The following is an 18,755-nucleotide window of genomic DNA, read 5'->3' as shown; positions in this document are numbered from 1 at the left end:
GCAGAGTAGCCTCAGCCTGGCACTGGCCGGCCTGCTCCCGTGATGCTCACCCAGCTAGTCTGGTTTCTCTGCCAACATGGATATGGCGGGACCAGGAGCAGCAACGGGGCTCTGCAGGGTGGTGCTGTGGGGACAGCCCCGACCTCCCGGGAACACAGATCCCTTTCTGCTCGCCTCACAGGTTGGCCCTGGCTCAGCTCTCATCTCCTGCTGACAGCGCAGCCCTGACCTGGGATGCACCCTTCTGGCGCAGCACAGAAGAGGCCTGGTGGCCCGATGCAGTGGCTCTTATGAGCTCTGCACAGTCAGGGCATCCCTGGGCCCCAGCCGACCACAGTGTGGGGTGTACTCGCCCCCAGGGCCTTGCACGGGGCCCTACTCTGTCCAGGAAGAGGGGGAATTGGTTGGCAACAGTAAGACTGTTCAGCACCAGAACTGAAAGTGAGCTGGGGGAGTGGCAGGGCCGTGAGACACAGAGACTGGTACCAGGAGATACAGTCCCCAGCCAGAGGGTGTCACAGGCCCTGCAATCACTGGGCCAAGCCTCCTGATTCCACCAGGACTCCCCACCGCCTCAGGGCAAAGCTCAAGGTCTCAGTCCAAATCCACCATGCCCCGCCTGTTTTCCAGACCTTACATGCCTGACTGGGCCACCTGACTCACATCCCACACCTGGGGCCAGAAATGCCTCCCTTGTCATTCTTGCCCACAGAACTCCTACTCATCCCTCAATGCCCGGGCTCAATTCTGCCCCTCTCCTGGAACTGGCTCCCCACAACAGTCAAAAGCTTCCCTGTCCTCTCCGAATCTCCTGCTCACCTCCCTTCTGTCATTGTGTCTCCTTTCTGCTCCTGGAGAGAGAGGGAACACCTCCCTCCCTCAATGCCCACTGCAGGCCCTGTTCACAGTATGGCAGGTGAAGCAGAGAGCTGGAGGACAGGCTGAGGGGCGAGGTGGGGAGGAAGGCCTTGTGGACCAGTGTTGCTTTCTTTTGAGCAGTGGGGGGTTCTGACCAGCTTCCCTGGGCCCACCCTTCCTGCAGCAGGCACTGGCGGGGCCTCTGGGCTCTCCAGACGGTCGGGCGGTGATGCAGGTGCTGGCACCATCTGTCCCTGGTGTGCCTGGAAGGAGGCCAAGCTGCCGGAGATGGGGGCCCACACTCACTTCCTCCAGGTGCAGAGGGAGGGGGAGACTCTTCCTTTCCAGGCTGAGGTCCGAGGCTGGGAAGGACCCCCGGGGGCCACGTCCGAGGGGGAACATCAACACTGGGGTAGGGCAGCCCTCTGGCCCTTCACAGTGCAGGCCTCTCAGCTAAGGCAGAGGAAGCAGGCACCGAAGTGTCCCTCCTGGCCCAGAGGGTCAATCCAAGGTGCCCTGAACCGCGGCTGGGGGCTGACTGCCGAGACCCCTCCTCTCCCCCTCCCTCTCCATCCCTGCTGCTAGGCGCCATGCAGTAGGTTCCCACTGCAGCCCTTATGGGGTCACCGCTTTGAGTCTGTTTCAGCCACTGTGGCAGCCCATCTCATAGAGGGCTTCCCCTTTTACACGGACCCTCTACTCTACCAAGTGAGATGTCCTTCTCCAGGGACTGGTCCCTCCTGATAACATGTCCAAAGTACAGGAGGTGAAGTCCCACCATCCTCGCTTTTAAGGTGCATTCTGGCTGCACTTCCTCCAAGACAGATTCGTTCCTTTTTCTAGCAGGAACATTCTCTTCTTCACCAGCACTAATTCAAGTGCATCGACTTTCTTCGGGCTTCCTTATTCATGGTCTAGCTCTTCCATGCATACGAGGTGACTGAAAACACCACGGCTTGGGTCGAGTAAAGTGACGTCTTTACTTCTGAACACTTTAAAGATGTCTTTTGCAGCAGATTTGCTCAGTGCAGTATGTTTGATGTCTTGACTGCTGCTTCCGTGGGTGCCGATTGTGCAACCAACTAAAACGAAATCCTTGCCTTTTCGCCATTTATCATACTGCTCCTTATCGTCCAGTTGTGAGGATTTTTGTTTTCTGTTTGTTGAGGTGCAATCATTGCTGAAGGCTGTAGTCTTTGATCTTCATCAGTATGTGCTTCAAGTCCTCTTCACCTCCAGCAAGAAAGGCTGTGTGGTCTACGTAGGTTGTTAATGCGTCTCCCTCCTATCCTGATTGGCGTTCTTCATACAGCCCAGCTTCTTGGATTATGTGCTCAGCATATGCATTGAATAAGTATGGTCATGGGATACAGCGCTGATGCACTTTTCCCGAGTTTAAACCACACAGCATCCCCTTGTTATCCTAGCTGCCTCTTGGTGTATGTACAGTTTCCTCATGAGCGCAGTTAAGTGTTCTGGAATTCCTATTCTTCCCAATGTTATCCATAATTTGTTATGATCCACCCAGTGGAGTACCATGACACAGTCAATAAAGCAAAGGTAAACATCCTTCTGGTATTTTCTGCTTTCAGCCAAGATCCATCTGACATCAGCAGTAATATTCCTCATTGCACATCCTCTTCTGAATCTGACTTGAATTGCTGGCAGTTCCCTGTCAATGTATCACTGCAACTGTTTTTCACTTATCTTCAAAAAAAAAAAAAAAAATTACTTGCTTGTAATATGAATGATACTGTTTGATAATTTCCACATTCACTTGCATCACCTTTCTTTGGAATAGGCACAGAAAAGGATCTCTCCCAGGTGGTTGGCCAGGTAGCTGTCTTCCAAATTTTTTGCCACAGAGAAACGAGCAGCACTTCCAGTGTTGCGTCTGTTTGGTGAAATATCTCACTTGGTATTTTGTCAGTTTCTGGAACCTTGTTTTCCGCCTTGTTCTCCTTTAGTGCAGCTTGGTCTTCTTCCTTCATACCACTGGCTTCTGGTCATGTGCCAGCTCCTGAAACGGCACATGCGGACCGGTGCTTCCTGGTGCAGTCACTGTGTGCTCCCATCTTCTTCTGTATCATTCAGTCTTTTCTATGGAATTATTTGATACTGCAACTCAAGGCCTGAATTTTTTCTTCAGTTCTTTCAGCTTGAGAAGTGCCAGGCATGTTCTTCCCTTCTGTTTTTCTAACTCCAGGTCTTTGTGCATTTCATTGTAAGATTTTGCTTTGTCTTTTCAAGCTGTCCTTCGAAGTCTTTTGTTCAGGTTTTTTACTTCATCATTTCTTCTATTTGCTGTAGCTACTCTACATTCAAGAGCAAGTTGCAGTCTCTTCTAACATCCATTTTGAGCGTTTCTTCCTCTCCTGTGTTTGTAATGGCCTTTTGCTTTCTCCGTGTATGATGTTCTTGATGTCATCCCACAGCCCGTCTGGTCTGTGGCCAGAATGTTCAGTGCACCAAATCTGTTCTTGACTTGGTCTCTAAATTCAGGTGAGATCCAATCAAGGTTGTATTTGGCTCTCATGCCTGTTTTAATCTTCTTCAGCTTCACCTTGAACTTCCATATGAAAAACTGATGGTCTGTTCCACAGTCAGCCCCTGGCCTTGTTCGGACTGATACTGAGGCTCTCCAGCCTCTCTTTCCACAGACGTAGTCACTGTGATTCCCATGTGTTCCATTTGGTGGGGTCCACATATATAGTCGCCATTTATTTTGCTGGAAAAAATCTATTTTAAAATGAGTTAAGTTATTGGTCTTGCAAAATTCTATGATGTCGCTTCTATCACCAAGGCCATGTTTTCCAGCTACGGGTCTTTCTTTGTTTCCAACTATTGCATTCCAATCACCAGTAATTATCAACGCATCTTGGTAATGCATGTTTCTATCCCTCTTATGGAGGAAAACTGCAGCCAAGCCTCTCCTCCACTGGGGTATGGTGGGCTTTGTGGGACTAGTAAGTTGGGCCAGCTCATGGTGACTCCCTAAGTGCAGAGACGGGCCACTGGGGAGGGGTCCCAGGCTGGTACCACAGCCTGCAGAGGCATCCACCCAGGGCAGCCTGGAAGGCTGGGAGGCAGAGCCCTGGCCAAGCTGGTCTCCCCACAGCCCGAGTTTCCTCATCGGTAAAGTGGAGGGGCTGGTGGATGAGCCCTGCAGCCTTGCTGTGCCCATTCCAGGCTGCATAGGGCCAGTTTGGACTTCACCTGAACGAGGGGCCCCTGCTCTCTGGAAGGGCCTGCCCTTTCCTGGGGACTCTGGAATCCTTGACCCTCCAGAGCTCTTCACCTTTGAACGCCATGACTCCAGCTCTGACCCCCCACTCCCACATCCAAGGGCTTACCTCTGCAAAGGGTGGACCACACCCTTTCCTCCTCCAGGAATTGAGCAGGCTTGTGGGAGTTCAGGGCATGTGGGCATGGTACGGGCCGTAAAGGGCAGGCCAGGGGCAGGCACGTGGGCACGGAGAACAGAGGCAGAATGGGCACCATGGTGGGTTCACGGGGCAGGGGATGCACCGAGGACTGGGTCCCCGCGCTGTGTCTCCCTGCAGAGCTCCCAGCCACATCCCACCCCGGGCCCAGCGAGACCAGAGAAGAGCTGGCTCCCCATGTGCCCCTCCTACCCACTCGACCCCTTTCTTCCCAGAGTCCAGCTGCTGTCTCCTTGGTACAGCTGGTGCTGGCCATGGTGGCAACGCTGGTGGACGGATGACCCAGCCCTGGTACCAGGGCCGGAGACATGGGCACCAAGGCCAAGCACAGCACCTTCTCGCCCCTCCAGGAGCGGGCAGAGCAAGCTGAGGTGGCCTGTGATGGGGAATGGAGGCTAGGGTGAAGGGAGCCATTCTGGGCGGGAGCAGAAACTCGGGGTGCAGAGGGGCAGCAAGGCCTGGTCCACTTGCCGTGAGCCAAGCATGGCCTGAGCCTCGGGTGGCCAGGGCCAACCCCGGGGGCTCATCTCCTGTGTAAAATGTCCCCGGGTGGTGCTGACGGTTAGGCCGTCTACTACCAGCTGTGCTTGAAAGATGGGGTTTGAACCCACCCAGAGAAACCTCAGAAGATAGGCTGGGAGCATGCTTCCGAAAGGCTGTGGCAGGAAAACCCTGGGAGCAGCTCGACCTGCACACACAGGGTCACCTGGAGTCGACACGGACCGTGTTGGCTGTCCGCCTGAGAAAACGGAACAGCAGTCTGCTTTCTGCAGCCCTCACACAGGGCAGTGAGGGAGATCGGGCGCACACGTGTGCACTTATTATACACAACGCCCCACCTGAGGCCAGCACTCAGTCCTGGCAGGGACCTGCCACCGCATAGCAGCTTAGCAAAGTGTGGAGGTACAATGGGCCCCAAGGTGTCCACGCCCAGCCTAGGACCTGTCATTCTGTGGTGACATGGTGAACATTTCACCACAGGGTGCACTCTGGGGGTTGGGAGACCACCTGGGACAACCTATTTGCACGCGCCCTTCAGAGCAGACAGATGCGGGGGTGAGAAGCTGAGACGGATGGGTGTCCAGGAGCCAAGGACGGCACCCAGCCAGCAGGAAGGTAGGGACCTCAGTCCTACACCAGAAGGAAGGGGACCCCAGCAACCACCGAGTGACCTGGGCAGTGTCCCAGAGCCTCCAGGTGAGAGCTCGCCCTGCAGCCACCCCGACTTCTGCCTCACGACACTGGGTGCAGAATCACTGCATACTACTCTCCACAACGCAGATCTGTGGGGCGGTGAGGCCGGAGCGCCCTCCTCGAGTGCACGGTTGCCAGGGGCGTGGCCAGGGGCCTAGGCAGCTGGGGGAGGGTGCCAGCTGTTGCAGGCATCAAGGACAGATGACAGGGCAGGAACAGACCTAGACTGAGGGTGGGAACAGGGTGGAGGGAAGAGGACACATTTGTTCAGGATGTCAATCGGGGTGGGGGTAGCTGCATTTAACAATGGTAAAAGCCAGCCTTTCCAGGCCCCCTGAGGTGCAGACTCCCTGACCCATTCTCCCCAATGGATCCCCCCATTTTAAGACAACAGGGCCCAAGCCTCAGGCTGACAAAGGCGAGGCCTGCAGGAACCTGGGGTCATAGGTGGGGTGCACGCCCTTCTCACATTCTTTCTGATGTGGGGCCAGAGAGACCAGGAAGAGCCAACACGCATCCATTCGTTCAGCTGTTCCCTGACTTCCTGAGTGAGGTGTGGCTGCAGTGGCATGGCAGTCCATGCCTTGGGGGACTGCTGGCTGTGATGGAGAGAATATGGTGGCGGTCCCCCAGAGGTGAGTGAGCGGTGGTGGCAGGGGGGCCAGTGTGGTGGGTGGCACTGGTGGGCAGAGGAGGTGAGGGGGGTCTGGCACCAATGGCCACCACGGCACCTTAAGTCCTTAGTAGCCAGAGTGCACGGTTGGGCTGGGCAGAGCTTCTTGTCCCTCAAAGCGCATGCTGTGCTGGGCACTGTGTCCTGGTCAGAGGCCGAGGCGGCGCCACCTACATCTGCGTAGGTGGTAGGCCCGCTCCAGCCAGGGCAAAGCAGTGTCAGACCGCCCAAGGCCAAGGTGCCAGTGCCCTCTGGTGGCCACAGGACACAGTGCAGGTGAGGCCTCGGAGTGCGGCCCAGGGCTCCCGGGCAGGGCCCAGCAGGTCTGGGCCAGTGTCTTTGTTCACAAGTCCAGTGTGCCCCCAAAGAGTCTAGTCCCCTTCCACTATTTTTGCAGTCTCTGAGGCCCTGGAAACATACCCAGACAGACGTACTGTGTCATAGCAGCGGCTGGACCGGGGCTGGCAGTTCCTGTCTGCCAGGACTGTGGGGCAGCCCCTGGTGCTTATCTTACAGGGACACTGGCAGAGAGGCCCCTGTGGGTGGCAGGCGCTGTTCTGGCCTCTCTCCGAGGCTGCCCCTGAGCCCTCGGCCGCTGGTCTACTCAGAGCAAGGGTCCCTCCTGCCGAGCCAGCACTTGGGCCTTCTGCCCCCCACAGGAACGGAGCATCGAGGCTTGGGAGCCCTCATTTCCCGTGTCCCAAGCTGGGTCCAGCCAGGCCCAAGTCCCTCGAGTAACAAGCAGCCCCCCGCGAGGCTTGCTGAGCTCCGGATAGGGGTGACAGAGCCTGGGCCTGTCCAGCAGGCAGCTGCCCTGGCACCAGCAGGGGGCAGTGTGGCTCCAGGGAAGAGAGTTGAGCACTGACAGCTCCCGCCCTCCTCAGATGGTTTCTCAGCCTCCCGCTCCAGGCCGAGCGGGGTTCAGGGGGCCCCTTGCTGCGGCCACCCACGGACTCCCCCAGAAACGGGGCCCGCGCCTGCTTCACAGCTGCCCAGCACCACCACCTTGGACCCCTCATGACCCCCTGTGGTGGAGGGACCCTGCTTTCAAAGCCACCACAGCAGGACCGGGGTCATCAAGAAGGGGCTGACTCAAGCCCAGCAGGGGGACAGCCAGGAGAGGGCAGGTCTGCCGAGCCTGCAGCCAGGGCACAGGCCCCCTCCCGTGTCCCCGGCCTGGAGCACCTTGCAGCCAGCCCCCCACCCAGGGCTGACCTGAGTATGTGGGGGCCTGGGGGGCAGATCTAGGGTCCTGCACAGTGTCTGCCAGGTGACACTGTCTTCAGCTCAGCCCAGCTTCCCAGGCCCCGACCAGCTGCCTCAAGGGGTCCTGAGGTCCTGCAAGGTCAGTAGCAGGCCCTGTTGCCAGGGACACAGGAAGAGCTGTGAGGAGAGAGCACCCAGGGAGGAGAAGCTACTGCAGATCCAAAGGGGTCTGGTTTCCAAGCCCACATATGCATTTCAACAGCCCCCAGACTCGGCTTTGAAGGGACCTCTTCCACGAACCCTCGCCCCTAGGCAGGCTGCCAGGGGGCCGGGCATCACACACACCACACCCAGGACCCACACCTCGTCTGGCTGGCCACAGGGAGCTGGGTGCCATGACACCAGGGGTGAGGCTCAGAGCATCCCCAGGTCCCCTGGCAGTGGAGGAGCTAGGTTCCGGGAGGGGTGGGCTCTGGAAGGGACGTCAGCTGGTGAGCAGGTGGTCTGGACATGCCTGACAGTGCAGCTCCTGGCCCCGCCCAGGCCGTCGCGGCCACACTGGTGCCCCTGCTGTGCAAGGAACATCCAGCGGACTGGTGATGAGCAGGGAACACAGGTCCCAAACAGCCGAGTAATCACTGTAATGACCACTTGGACACCATCTGTCACTGTCACAGGACCCACCTCACCCCGCAGCCTGCAGAGCTGGGGAAGGGCCTCCTCCTAGGGCCACACATCTCTGGTGGTTGCTTTGATAGCCAGGACCACGCAGGGCCTGAACCCTGCAGCCCTCCCGTGTGCCCCAGGGTCAGGGCCAGCCTGGTGGGGGTGGGGGAGGCCGGTGGCCACCAGCTATGCGACTCAGACGGGAGTACTGGTGCAGCCCAGGGAAACAGGGAAGTGGAGCAGGACAGAAGCCCAGGTCACACCAGGACAGAAGGGGCAGGTGACTGGGTGGGGAGAGGTGGGCTGTGCCGTAAAACATGCTGGGAAAACCAGTTCTTCCGTATGGGAAAAGCCAGGGCGCTACGTCACATGCACCAGACAGGAATTCTCCGTGAATGAAGGCTGTCAGCGTGGGAAGGGAGCCTTCACGACTCTAGAGAACATATGGGAAACTATATTTAAGAGCTTGGAGTAGAAAGGATGTTTTTAGACAAGACACCAAAAACTCAAACCACAGAAGAGGAAAGGGTTAATGCACTGACGTACGCTGAACTACAAAATGTCTGTGCGTCATCAGACAGCACAAACAAAGCAGAAAGACACGGTAAAGAAAAACACCAACGACCCAATCAAAAAGTGAGCAGAGACTTGGTTAGGCAACTCACAGAAGACACCCAGCGGCCAACAAACGTGGAAAACGGCCCCTGAGCAGTGACCAAAGAAATAAACCACGAAGCTGGCCTGTGCCGATGCCGGCACACAGGTGCGTCGTGGCCTTTGCACACCTGTGAAGGCAGGGCACCTGGACACCGCCCCTTTGGGAGGAATCAGGCGCATCTAGTGCAGGAGCGGGTCCCATGCTCCTGTTCCTGGGGGCATTTTCTGGACCCTGTACCCCAGAGGCAGTGAGTAGAGGGAAACACCCACAGTGGGAGGGAGGGTGTGGAAGCAAGCTACCGGAAGGTAAGACAACTCGAGCTTCTCCATCCACTCGGGTAGACGTCGGAGCTGAGGAACAACGTGGGCTCCATGACGCCAGCGTCTTGGTCCCAACGGCACAGAACACTGCCGGGAGCCCTGAAAGCCCAGTTCTGGTCGCCTCCCAAAGGAGGCCTGGGTGGGACTGAGTGCAGGGAACCTCAACTCTGCCATGTTTACATTTTGGAAGATCAAAGCAAATACGGTATGAGCTTGGGGCTTGACAGCGTCAGGAGAAGACATAGGCTGGATAGTCTGTCCCCTTCCCTCTGCTGGCTTTGAAATGTTCTCTGGGCACCACCGTAGGCCCACCGTTCCAAGGAAGGAGCAGCGGGTGGATGACACGCAGGCGGGGCGTGTGGGGTCCCAGGCGGGAGGTGAGCACCCCGAGCCTGCTCTGTCACTGGGGACAGCTCGTGTGTGGGGCGGGGCCTCTGAGCCTCACTGCTGTCACTTATGTGTATGTGCGTACTTGTGCATGCACACCTGTGCATCATGCACACTGCGTGTGCATGCATGTATGTGTGTGCACACGCGTATGTGCCCAAGGCAGCCAGCCCAGCTGGCGTGGGATGTTTTTCACAAGCTCTCTCCCCAGCACGGCAGGCGCTAACGCACTGCAGACGCACTGCCTGTCCTGCTGAACGAGCAGCTCTTGCCCGACGCAGGGGCAGCACTCAAGCTGTAACGAAGCGGACTGATGACTGAACGGCCCACAGCCATTACAGAGCAATCGAACGGTGAGCATTTGACCAGAGTGCCAATGGGATGGGCTGCTGCCAAGAGAAGGGGCGGGCAGCTCAGCCTCCAAGAGGACCTGGCATACACACTGCCACCCTATAGCCCCCCCACGGATGGCCATACATCCCCACAGGGAGCTTCCCACCCAGAGTGCACATGCAGGCCACGCACATGCCTACACAAACGTGCAGATGGAAGGCCACCCCGGCATCATGCTCCGTCCATTATGGGCCCTGACACAGACAAGCATGAACACACTTGTGTCTGCACGTGCAGTGGTGTCACACGTGCTTGTCACGCTTCCTGCATGGAGCCACACACACAGCAGCAGATGCCTACGTGCCTGGGACAGGTACGGGCAGGGGCAGCCTTGGGAGAGGATGGATCCTTAGGGAGACAGCATCAGCAAAGGCAGAGGGCTCCCATGGCTTTGGCCAGGCCAAGGTCAAGGTTGGGTAGATGGCCACCTGGCCAACCCCGAGTCCCACACTGAGAGGAGAGGTGGCATTGCGTGAACAGCCTGTCATCCCAGAGATGTGGGTGACAAGGGTGCCTTTACTGAGTTGCAACTCAGCCAGGCCCTCATGGAGGCTTCCACCACCCGCTTTCTGCACTGATGCGTGTGCCTGCACCCACCAGGGAGGCTCCAAGAGGCCAGGTAATGTGTGCCAGGGGCTGGACCAACCAGGCCTGGCCCATAGCTCAAGCCCCCTCTTCTGCACTTGCCTCCAGGGTTGTCACTGACGCAGGACGGAGGGGGACAGGCCCCTAGATGGGAGGTCTGACAAGGGGGGTCGAGGATGGAGGTCTGCGTGCTCCCCCAGGGCCTTGCCATGCCCGAGGGCCCCGCCCCACGTGCCCTCCCACCCCCACTGCCCTCTCACGCAGGCATGGCCCACATCCTCCTCTCACTGGGAGGCCACTGTGTGTGTGGAGCCACGTGAAGTGAGACGAATGCCAAGGGTCATGGGGCAGAAGGACCTTCTGGTCCTGTACAGACGAGTGGGGGAGACCCTGGTGGGGGGTTGAGGGAGATGTGTGAGCCAGACACAGGTCACACGGGGCCACCAGGGCCACGTCCAAGGAGCCCTTTTGTTGCTCTCTTCTTGCCATCAGGGGACGAGTGTCCAGTCTAAGGACACAGGGCAGGAAGGCAGGTGATGTTTCCTGGGCTGCTGTGACAGGTGAGAACAGCATATGGTTATTTTCATAGCTCTGGAGGTCACCAGGCTGCGGGGTCTCCCTGGCCCAGCCTCAGGGGTGGCAGGGCTGGTTCTCAGGGTTCAAGAGCAAACCCTCCCCTGGCCTGGTCCAGCATCTGGAGGCTGGGTTCTCTAGAGAAGCAAACTCAGTAGAGCTTATCTATACATACGTTCAGAGAGACGTTTACCCCAGGGAAACAGCTCACACAGCCACAGACGCTGCAAGTCCCATGTTGGTGGGTCAGACGTCAAGCTGGAGGCTTCTCCTGACTCACGCAGCATCAGGGGCTGATGGGTTCGACAAAGATCGGCAGACAGCACGGGCTGCCGGCATCAGTGAGTGACAAGTCCAAGGTCGGCAGGTAAATGCCCGACTGCTGGCTCACAGGCTGGGAAGGCAACAATCCCAGGGTTGGCAGGTGGTACCGCAGGCTGCTGGCTCGGCTCCAAACCCAGGACCCAGATCCAGCAGATAACCCAGCATGTCCGTACACAGCATGGAAGCAGGCCACCCCAAGGCAACGCCTTCAACTGCCTGCCTGCTCCCAGCACATCTCATCAAGATGGCGACGACATCAGACGCCACTGTGGGGGATGACTACCTCCCTACCACTTAGAACCACGGTCCAGCCAAACTGACATACAACCTTCACCATCACAGCCCCAAGGCTGCAAGGCCAGCATGGCACGTTGAGCCCTCACATCACATCTCCCCAACCTCTGCTCCAACCTTGGATTTCCTGACCCTCTCTGCCCCTCCTCCACATTTAGGGACCCTTCTGAACACAATGGGCCTGTCTGGGTGGTCCAGGCTCATCTCCCCCCCAGATCTGCACCATGACCACATCCAGAGAGCCCCTTGGCCAAGTGAGGGAGCACCTTGACAGGTACCAAGGACATAAGGGCACCCTCCTGCAGACCATGGCAGGGAGCATGTCCCTGGCACTCAGGCTCCTGGTGGCTCCAGCACCCCGGGCACTGGTGACCCTCAGAACTCCAGGGCTGCCCGCCTCCCACTCTGATAAGCCTCCGACTCTGAGAGCAATCACTGACAGGCTGTGCCAGGCCCCTTCTGAGTATGGCAGCCAGCCGTGGCCTGGGGACACCCCTTCTGGAGACAGGGGAGCTGGCTTAGCCCCTCCCCAGCCAGAGCACTGGGGAAGCATACATCCTCCTCGCTAGCACTCCCCACCTCCTTGCCCCTGGCCCTGACCGCCTTTCTGGCTCAGCTCCCAGGTGTAACCCCAACAAACCTGCCTCCTTGGCACCCGCCCCACACCTCCAGGGACCCAGCCTGTCTCAAAGTCCTCTTCCCCCCGAGTTCTCTGTGGAGGAGCCCTGCACACCCACGCTGACCCCGGGGTGAAGGTCAAGGGCCTGGAACCCAACAGCTGGCTCCCACTCCAGCCCTCCTGACTCCTCGCTGTCACCCTGGACACGGCTCACCCCACGAACCTGTTTCCCCAGGTGCAAAGTGGGAGGTCCTGAGAGACAGATGGGCAGGTGCTGGGGGTCAGGCCGGCCACGTGAGCATGCCAGCGGTGTCTGCAGGCCCCACCCACTGCGGGAGTGGGAACAGGTGGCCCTGGAGTGAACATGTCCGACTTGCAAATTAACCTGCTCCATGTCCAGGTCCCCTTTGCACCCTTCAGTTTGGGGGCATCTCCTGCCAGCCTGGCAACAGTAATTTGCTTGGGTATCCATCATGCATTCACACCTCCACCTTGCTAATGGCCACATCACCACTGCATGCCATAGCTGGGTGTGATGCAAGGGGCAGCACCCTCACTGCCAACCATCCCGCACTGCACGCCACAGCTGGGCGTGATACATGGGGCAGCACCCTCGCTGCCAACCATCCCGCACTGCACGCCACAGCTGGGCGTGATGCATGGGGCAGTGACCTCGCTGCCAACCATCCCGCATTGCACACTGCGGCTGGGTGTGATGCACAGGGTAGGGCCCTCACTGCCAACCACCATGGCTGGGCGTGATGCATGGGGCAGCGCCCTCACTGCCAACCATCTCGCACTGCACGCTGCAGCTGGGCATGATGCACAGGGCAGCACCCTTGCTCCCAACCATCCCGTGACCTCCTCCCTGTGTGGCCTGCTCAGGAGTCACAGAGGGGTGGGACATGATAATTTGAGAATGACTTACACTGTGAGTATGAAAGGCTACGTACGCTGACCCCTCCACAGCCAGGAAGGGCTGCCAGCCTCAGGCTCCACCACCAAGAGAAGGGGAAGGGATGGGAGGGGAGCTCAGAGCTGGCCATCTCTGGTGAACAGGGGCCTGCTCCAGCCCAGGAAGCTGCTAAAAGGGCTCCTAGACAAAGCCATGGCAGGACACATGGATCAGAGGTTGAGAGTGACTGTGCCCAAGTCCCACACTGACCACTGGCAGTGCCTGCATGACTCTGCAGACACGTACCTGACACCAGGTGCCACCCCACCCACCCAAGCACACAGCCTAGTCCTTCCTGCTGGGGGCAGGGCATCTGGGTTGCCTACAGAGGAGGAAGGATCAAGGCAGGGTCATGTGAAAGGTCACAAGGGCCAGCATGAGGGCTGGTCCAAGACATGGTGATTTGAGCATCAGCAGCCCACAAGCAAAGATGTCACTTTGAGGACTAAGGTGCCTGACCCACGCCACGGTGTTTTCAACCACTTCATATTCGTGTGAGAGCCAGACGAGGGGTAAAGAAGAGTGAGGAAGAGCTAATGTTTTTGAGTTGTGGCACTGGCAAAGAGCACTCAGACGTACCACCGGGGCTGAAAGAGCTAACAGACCTTCCTGCAAGAAGTGCAGCCAGAATGCTCCCTGGAAGCGAGCATGGCCAGACTTCGTCTCCCCTACTGTGGTCCCTGGAGAAGGAAATCACACCTGGTAAGTGGAGGGTCAATGAAAAAGGAGAAGGCCCTCAATGAGATGGACTGACACAGTGACTGCAACGATGGGCTCAGGCACAGCAAGGCAGCATTTCGCTCTGTTGTGCGCAGGGTCAACATGAGTCAGAGCCGACGTGACGGCACCCAACAATCCACGTGACAACCCAGATCAACAGGGTCCCAGCCGTGTGGGAGGGGCTGGGCGGCGCAGGGAAAACGGGCCATTGGAGGCAGAGGTGACGGACTGCCCCAGCCGGGAGCACCTGAGGGAGGAGCTGACCCGGGTAGTGGCTGCCAGGGGCCATGTGGCAAGCCATCAGTGAAGGGCCGCGGGCGTCCACAGATCCCACCCCTGTGTGCAGGGGGACGCTGGCCTCACCATGAGCTCCGTCCCAGGATGTGGGGCAGGAACCACAGCAGGGTCTGCAGGGGATGACCGGCCTCCCCACAAGGCCACCGGCAGGGACAGAGCAAGCTGCCCCGGGCAGAATGCAGACGAAGCAGTCCGAGGCGACGCACAGGGACCCTAACCCACAGCAGCGGTGGCAGGGCCACGTGGGGCTGAGTGGGCGGTGAGCCCTGGGGCTTCGTCAGGGCAGTTCCCAGCCACGGGGCATGGCTCCAAGGCCCCACCACTGGCTCCGTAACCACCCTGCCTCCAACCATCCTGGTTTCCAGAGTCTGAGCATCCCAGGGGCTGACCTTGGCTGGCGGCCTCATCAAAACCTGACAGCACCCTCCTTCAGAACACAGATGAGGGTTTGCGCTGCCCAGAAGGCCAGTGACCATGCCCTGGAGAGGGCGGGGAAAGGGAGCGCAGGCCTGCCCCAAGCCCACGCTGCACGGGATCAGCTCCCACACTGCCTGCGGCTGCCTCTCCACGACGGGGCAGGTGAGCAGCTGCCAGAGCCCCTGGCCCGCAAAGCCTGGAGCACTGACCACCATGCCCTTCGGCTGGAAGCCTGCTGGCCAGCTCCGGAAGGCTCCCTCTGGCTGCACGGTAGGAAGGCTCCCTCTGGCTGCACGGTGGGATGGACCCCGGGCTCACAGCAGGTGGCAGGGACCAGCCACAAGTTGCATCAGGATAGCGTGGCCCACCATGTCCTCTGGCTCCGGGGACTGGGCGTTGCATCAGGATGGCGTGGCCCACCATGTCCTCTGGCTCCGGGGACTGGGCGTTGCGTCAGGATGGCGTGGCCCACTATGTCCTCTGGCTCTGGGGACTGGGCGTTGGTGCTGGGCATGGTGTCCAGGAGGGTGCCGCCCACGCACGGGGTGCACACTGGGCTCATTTGGTCAGAGAATGTGGGCCTCTGGGCAGAGTGTGGTGACACGAGGCTGTACGCAGGGTGCACACACGCCACATCCAGAGGTCTTTATTCCTTTACTTTGGGGACTGCTGCTCGGGGTGTCCTTGGGCACCCCCCCAACCGCCTTAGGGACCTGCCCTGGGCGAGTCCTTTCCCTATGGGACGTCGGCTGACTGGGTGTCCTCACCAGGCTACACTGTGCCCGTCTTCACTGGTGAGGACTGGCTGCTGCAGCACCCTGCACAGGGACGTGGGGAGCCACCCTGCCCGCTGTCGATCCCTCCTGTTCCCACCCCAGGACTCCACTCTGCTCTTTCTGATCTGGAGCATCGAGTTTAAGGAGAGGGGCCTGGAGGCCCATGTGGAGCACTGGGCAGGACTCGGTGTGCACGGGAGGGGTGCCGGGTCTGGGGGGCTCTGAGCACCAGGTGTGCTCGATGCCAGGGGAGGTGGCGTTCAGCGAGGCAGGGCCACCTGCTCACCTGCCTGGCCCGACGTCTGCATGGCGGGCGGCCCTGGGGCCGGCGTGCACAGCTGGTGGAGAAGCTCTTTCTTGTTGACCTTCCCCATTGGGTTCCGCGGGATTTCCTCCACCAGCAGCAGCTCTGAGGGCACGGCGTACGGGGCCAGCACTCCCCTGCAAGGACGGCACAGTAAGACTGCGGTGAGACTGACGGGGAGGCATGGTGAGGGACAGGAACACGGCAGGCCTGTGAGTGCTCGCCCACCCGTGAGCTGCCCTCCAGGGACACGGGGCAGCAGGTCCAAGGCAGCAGCTGGTAGGTTCAAAACGTCACCCTTTACCCACTGTGCCACTGGGACTCCTCAGAACATTACTGGTACCCTAGAAATACCCCCAGATCCTCCAAGTCAGTGGTACCCTAGAAATACCCCCAGATCCTCCAAGTCAGTGGTACCCTAGAAATACCCCGACCCTCCAAGTCACTGGCCAAGCTCCAGAGGGACCAGGGTCTTGACTCTCAAGAGTGTGGATTAGCTCTGTCTATGCGATACTGAACAGACGTGGGCCTTTTTTCTGGTCAAGGACAGTGTTTAGCCACGTACCATGAACTTGTTTAAATAGATTCCCTGGATCAGAGCGAGGAACTGTTCTTTTTGTAATCTGCTGAGAGTTTCTGTCAGAGGTTTGAATTCTGCAAACGCTTTTCTGCATCCGCTGAGAGGCGGCTCTGGTTCTCCCTCTCTGATCGGTAAACACGTGAATCGCAGGAACTGATGCTGGGTTCCTGGCTAAAGTACCACTGAGCCAACACGTCTTTTCACAAACTGACTTGATTTAAGGGCTTTGTGTCTATGTTAAAAGGGATATCAATCCGTTTCCGGTATCTGGCAACAGCCTTGGGGGTTTTGGTACCAGGGTAAGGCTGGCATCGTAGACTAAACTAGGAGATGTGCTCTCCCCTCAACTGGTTTCAGCCTCTGTGTAGGCGTGCTCCTGTTTCTTCTTTAAAGGTTTGCTAGGTGTCCAGGGAGGCCTTTTGGGTCTGCGTTTCCCTCGGGAGTGCTCTCATGTGAATTCAATGTATCGAGTAGACAGCTATTCAGGTTTTCTAGGGTTTGTGTCAGTTTCGGCAATTTGTCTTTCAAGGAATTGTCCGTTTCATGTAAATTGCTGAATTCCCTGGATAAAGTAGATCCTAATACCCCACACTGCCTGCTACTGACTGTAGGATCCCGTGTGGCCTCCTCTTTCATCCCTAACGCCCGCACTCTGTTTTCTCTCCTCTTTTCCTGATCAGTCCACAGGCCCATTTTCAGGCAGATGGACAAGCACCGTCGTCCTGAGAGGGACAGAGCACGCGGGGCTCAGACCTCAGGGGTGAAGGTCCGGTCACTCCTCAGGAAGCACCTGGTCAAACGAGCAGAGACTCAAGAGCATGTGGATCTGGGATGGCCAGTGGACGAGCGGGGCGGTGAGACTGAGGCCCGGAGACCAGCTGCAGCAGGGGGTTAATCGTCTTTTTAAATTCCCAGGGGACACAGCCCCCAAAATTCTGGACGGGCAGTTTTTGGGTTGATGGTGGGTCTGAAGGCGAGAGTGCAAAGTCAGTGGGTGTGGTGCTGCAGCCAGACCCCTGCCAGGTGCAGGAATGCCCCTCCCCGGCACTGCCCTGACCTCAGGTCACACTTCCTGGGGGTGGCCCACGGCAGCACCCACACAGGCTCTGCCAGGTGAGGGCCAGGACCCAACTCTTTCCTGAGAGCTGGAGGGCCGCACCATGAGCACAGCACTGAGAGCCGGAACCCGGGTCCCTGTGGGAGACATGCCTGTCTGAGGGTGACTGAACACCTGGCGACCTGGGCTCTAGGGGACTCTCTGGAGGAGAGCTCTTGACACAGGGTGTTTCTTTTTTTTCTACAAAGTAATTGTTCAATCAAAGCAGCAACGGCCAGCTAGAATCCTCCTTGCCTTTGTTAAACTGTTGCCTTCCCACTGTGATGCTGCCGATCTGGGGGAATCTTTAATTGCCCAGCTGTGCTGCCCTGATGAAGCACGGATCCCCACTGTTTGTGAAATCATGTTGGACGAGCCAAAAATATCTCAAACGCCAGGAAGAGGGAGGAAGCCAGTGGGGAGGGTTGGAGGGGAGAGAGGGAGGGCAACAAGATGTCTTGGGTTACAAAAAAGAATTTAGGGGGAGAGTTGTCCTAAGAAAAGCTGGAAGCTTCCTTCCCAAGCTTGACGCCACGGCTGGGATGCTTCCAGTGGGTTTCTCTCTCTGGGGCTGTCTGTCCTCTCAGCACTCTGACAAGGACAAGGGCCTAGCTGGGTCCTGCAGTAACCCTCAGGTGCCTGCCCCAGGGAGAAAGGTGCTGTGGGCCCCTTGGACGCATCAGAAAGCACCGGGCCGAGAGGGTGGGAGAAGGCGGCAGCTTGGGGGAAGGCTGGGGTGAGGTGAAGGGGAGGAGGAGAAGGCCGGGTGTGGGGGGGCAGGACAGACAGTCCGGCCCGGCGCTCGGTGTGGGGAAGGGGCTTTTGGTTTTTCTCTGGAGGAACAAAGACTCTCAGTTCATCAGTGGGGTAAACAGGTGAGGGTGGTCAGAGGGTCAGAGGTGGTCAAAGGCAGTCTGAGGGGTCTCTGTGGAGCCTCACCAGGGGCGGGAGGGGAGGGAGGCAGCTCTTGGGGGCGAGGGCAGGGGTGCAGTGGCTGGGGGCCTGGGCTCTGTCTCCCCGACCAGGTCCTCAGAGCGCAGTGATGGACAAGCCTCCGTGGCCAGCCGGAGGGGAAGTAGAGGGTGTCAGGTTGCGTGGGGGCCCCACCGCCGCTTTCCCCCTGCTCAAGGCCACAGCCTCACGTCCTGGGGATTTCGATAATTGAGACTCATCGGGGGACCTGCATGAGCATGCATCTCTGTAAGCTCGGGGGGCTGCCTCCGGACCCTACCCTGAGGTCAGGTGGGGAGGGTGGGCGAGCCTCACCCCTAACCGTACATGGTTACGCTACTTGGTGGGGGAACAGGGCCGGTCCCAGCTCTGCACTTGAGCGACGACAGGACTTCCTCTGAGCCCTTTGCAGTGGGGGAAAGACCACGTCCTTCCAGCCCCTCACTGATAGAGCACGTCCACAGCC

At 58.7% G+C, this 18,755-nt stretch overlaps 1 protein-coding gene across 1 annotated transcript in view; it reads right to left on the bottom strand.

Annotated features, from left to right (window-relative positions):
- Positions 1–12,260: 12,260 nt before the first annotated feature.
- Positions 12,261–18,755, bottom strand: part of ACSF3 (acyl-CoA synthetase family member 3) — a 44,698-nt gene continuing 38,203 nt past the window's right edge. The window contains exons 9-12 of the mRNA XM_007939233.2: positions 15,645–15,799; positions 15,003–15,134; positions 12,751–12,945; positions 12,261–12,445 (exon numbers count right to left, since the gene is read on the bottom strand). Coding sequence (XP_007937424.1) covers positions 12,261–12,445; positions 12,751–12,945; positions 15,003–15,134; positions 15,645–15,799 — 667 coding nt within the window. The remainder of the gene's footprint in view (positions 12,446–12,750; positions 12,946–15,002; positions 15,135–15,644; positions 15,800–18,755) is intronic.

This window comes from Orycteropus afer, unplaced genomic scaffold, assembly GCF_000298275.1.
Source record: "Orycteropus afer afer isolate SDZICR_OR568_19922 unplaced genomic scaffold, OryAfe1.0 scaffold00057, whole genome shotgun sequence".
Lineage (NCBI taxonomy): Eukaryota > Metazoa > Chordata > Mammalia > Tubulidentata > Orycteropodidae > Orycteropus > Orycteropus afer.
The sequence above is the reverse complement of the archived record's forward strand: the minus strand, read 5'-3'. Positions and strand labels throughout refer to the sequence as shown.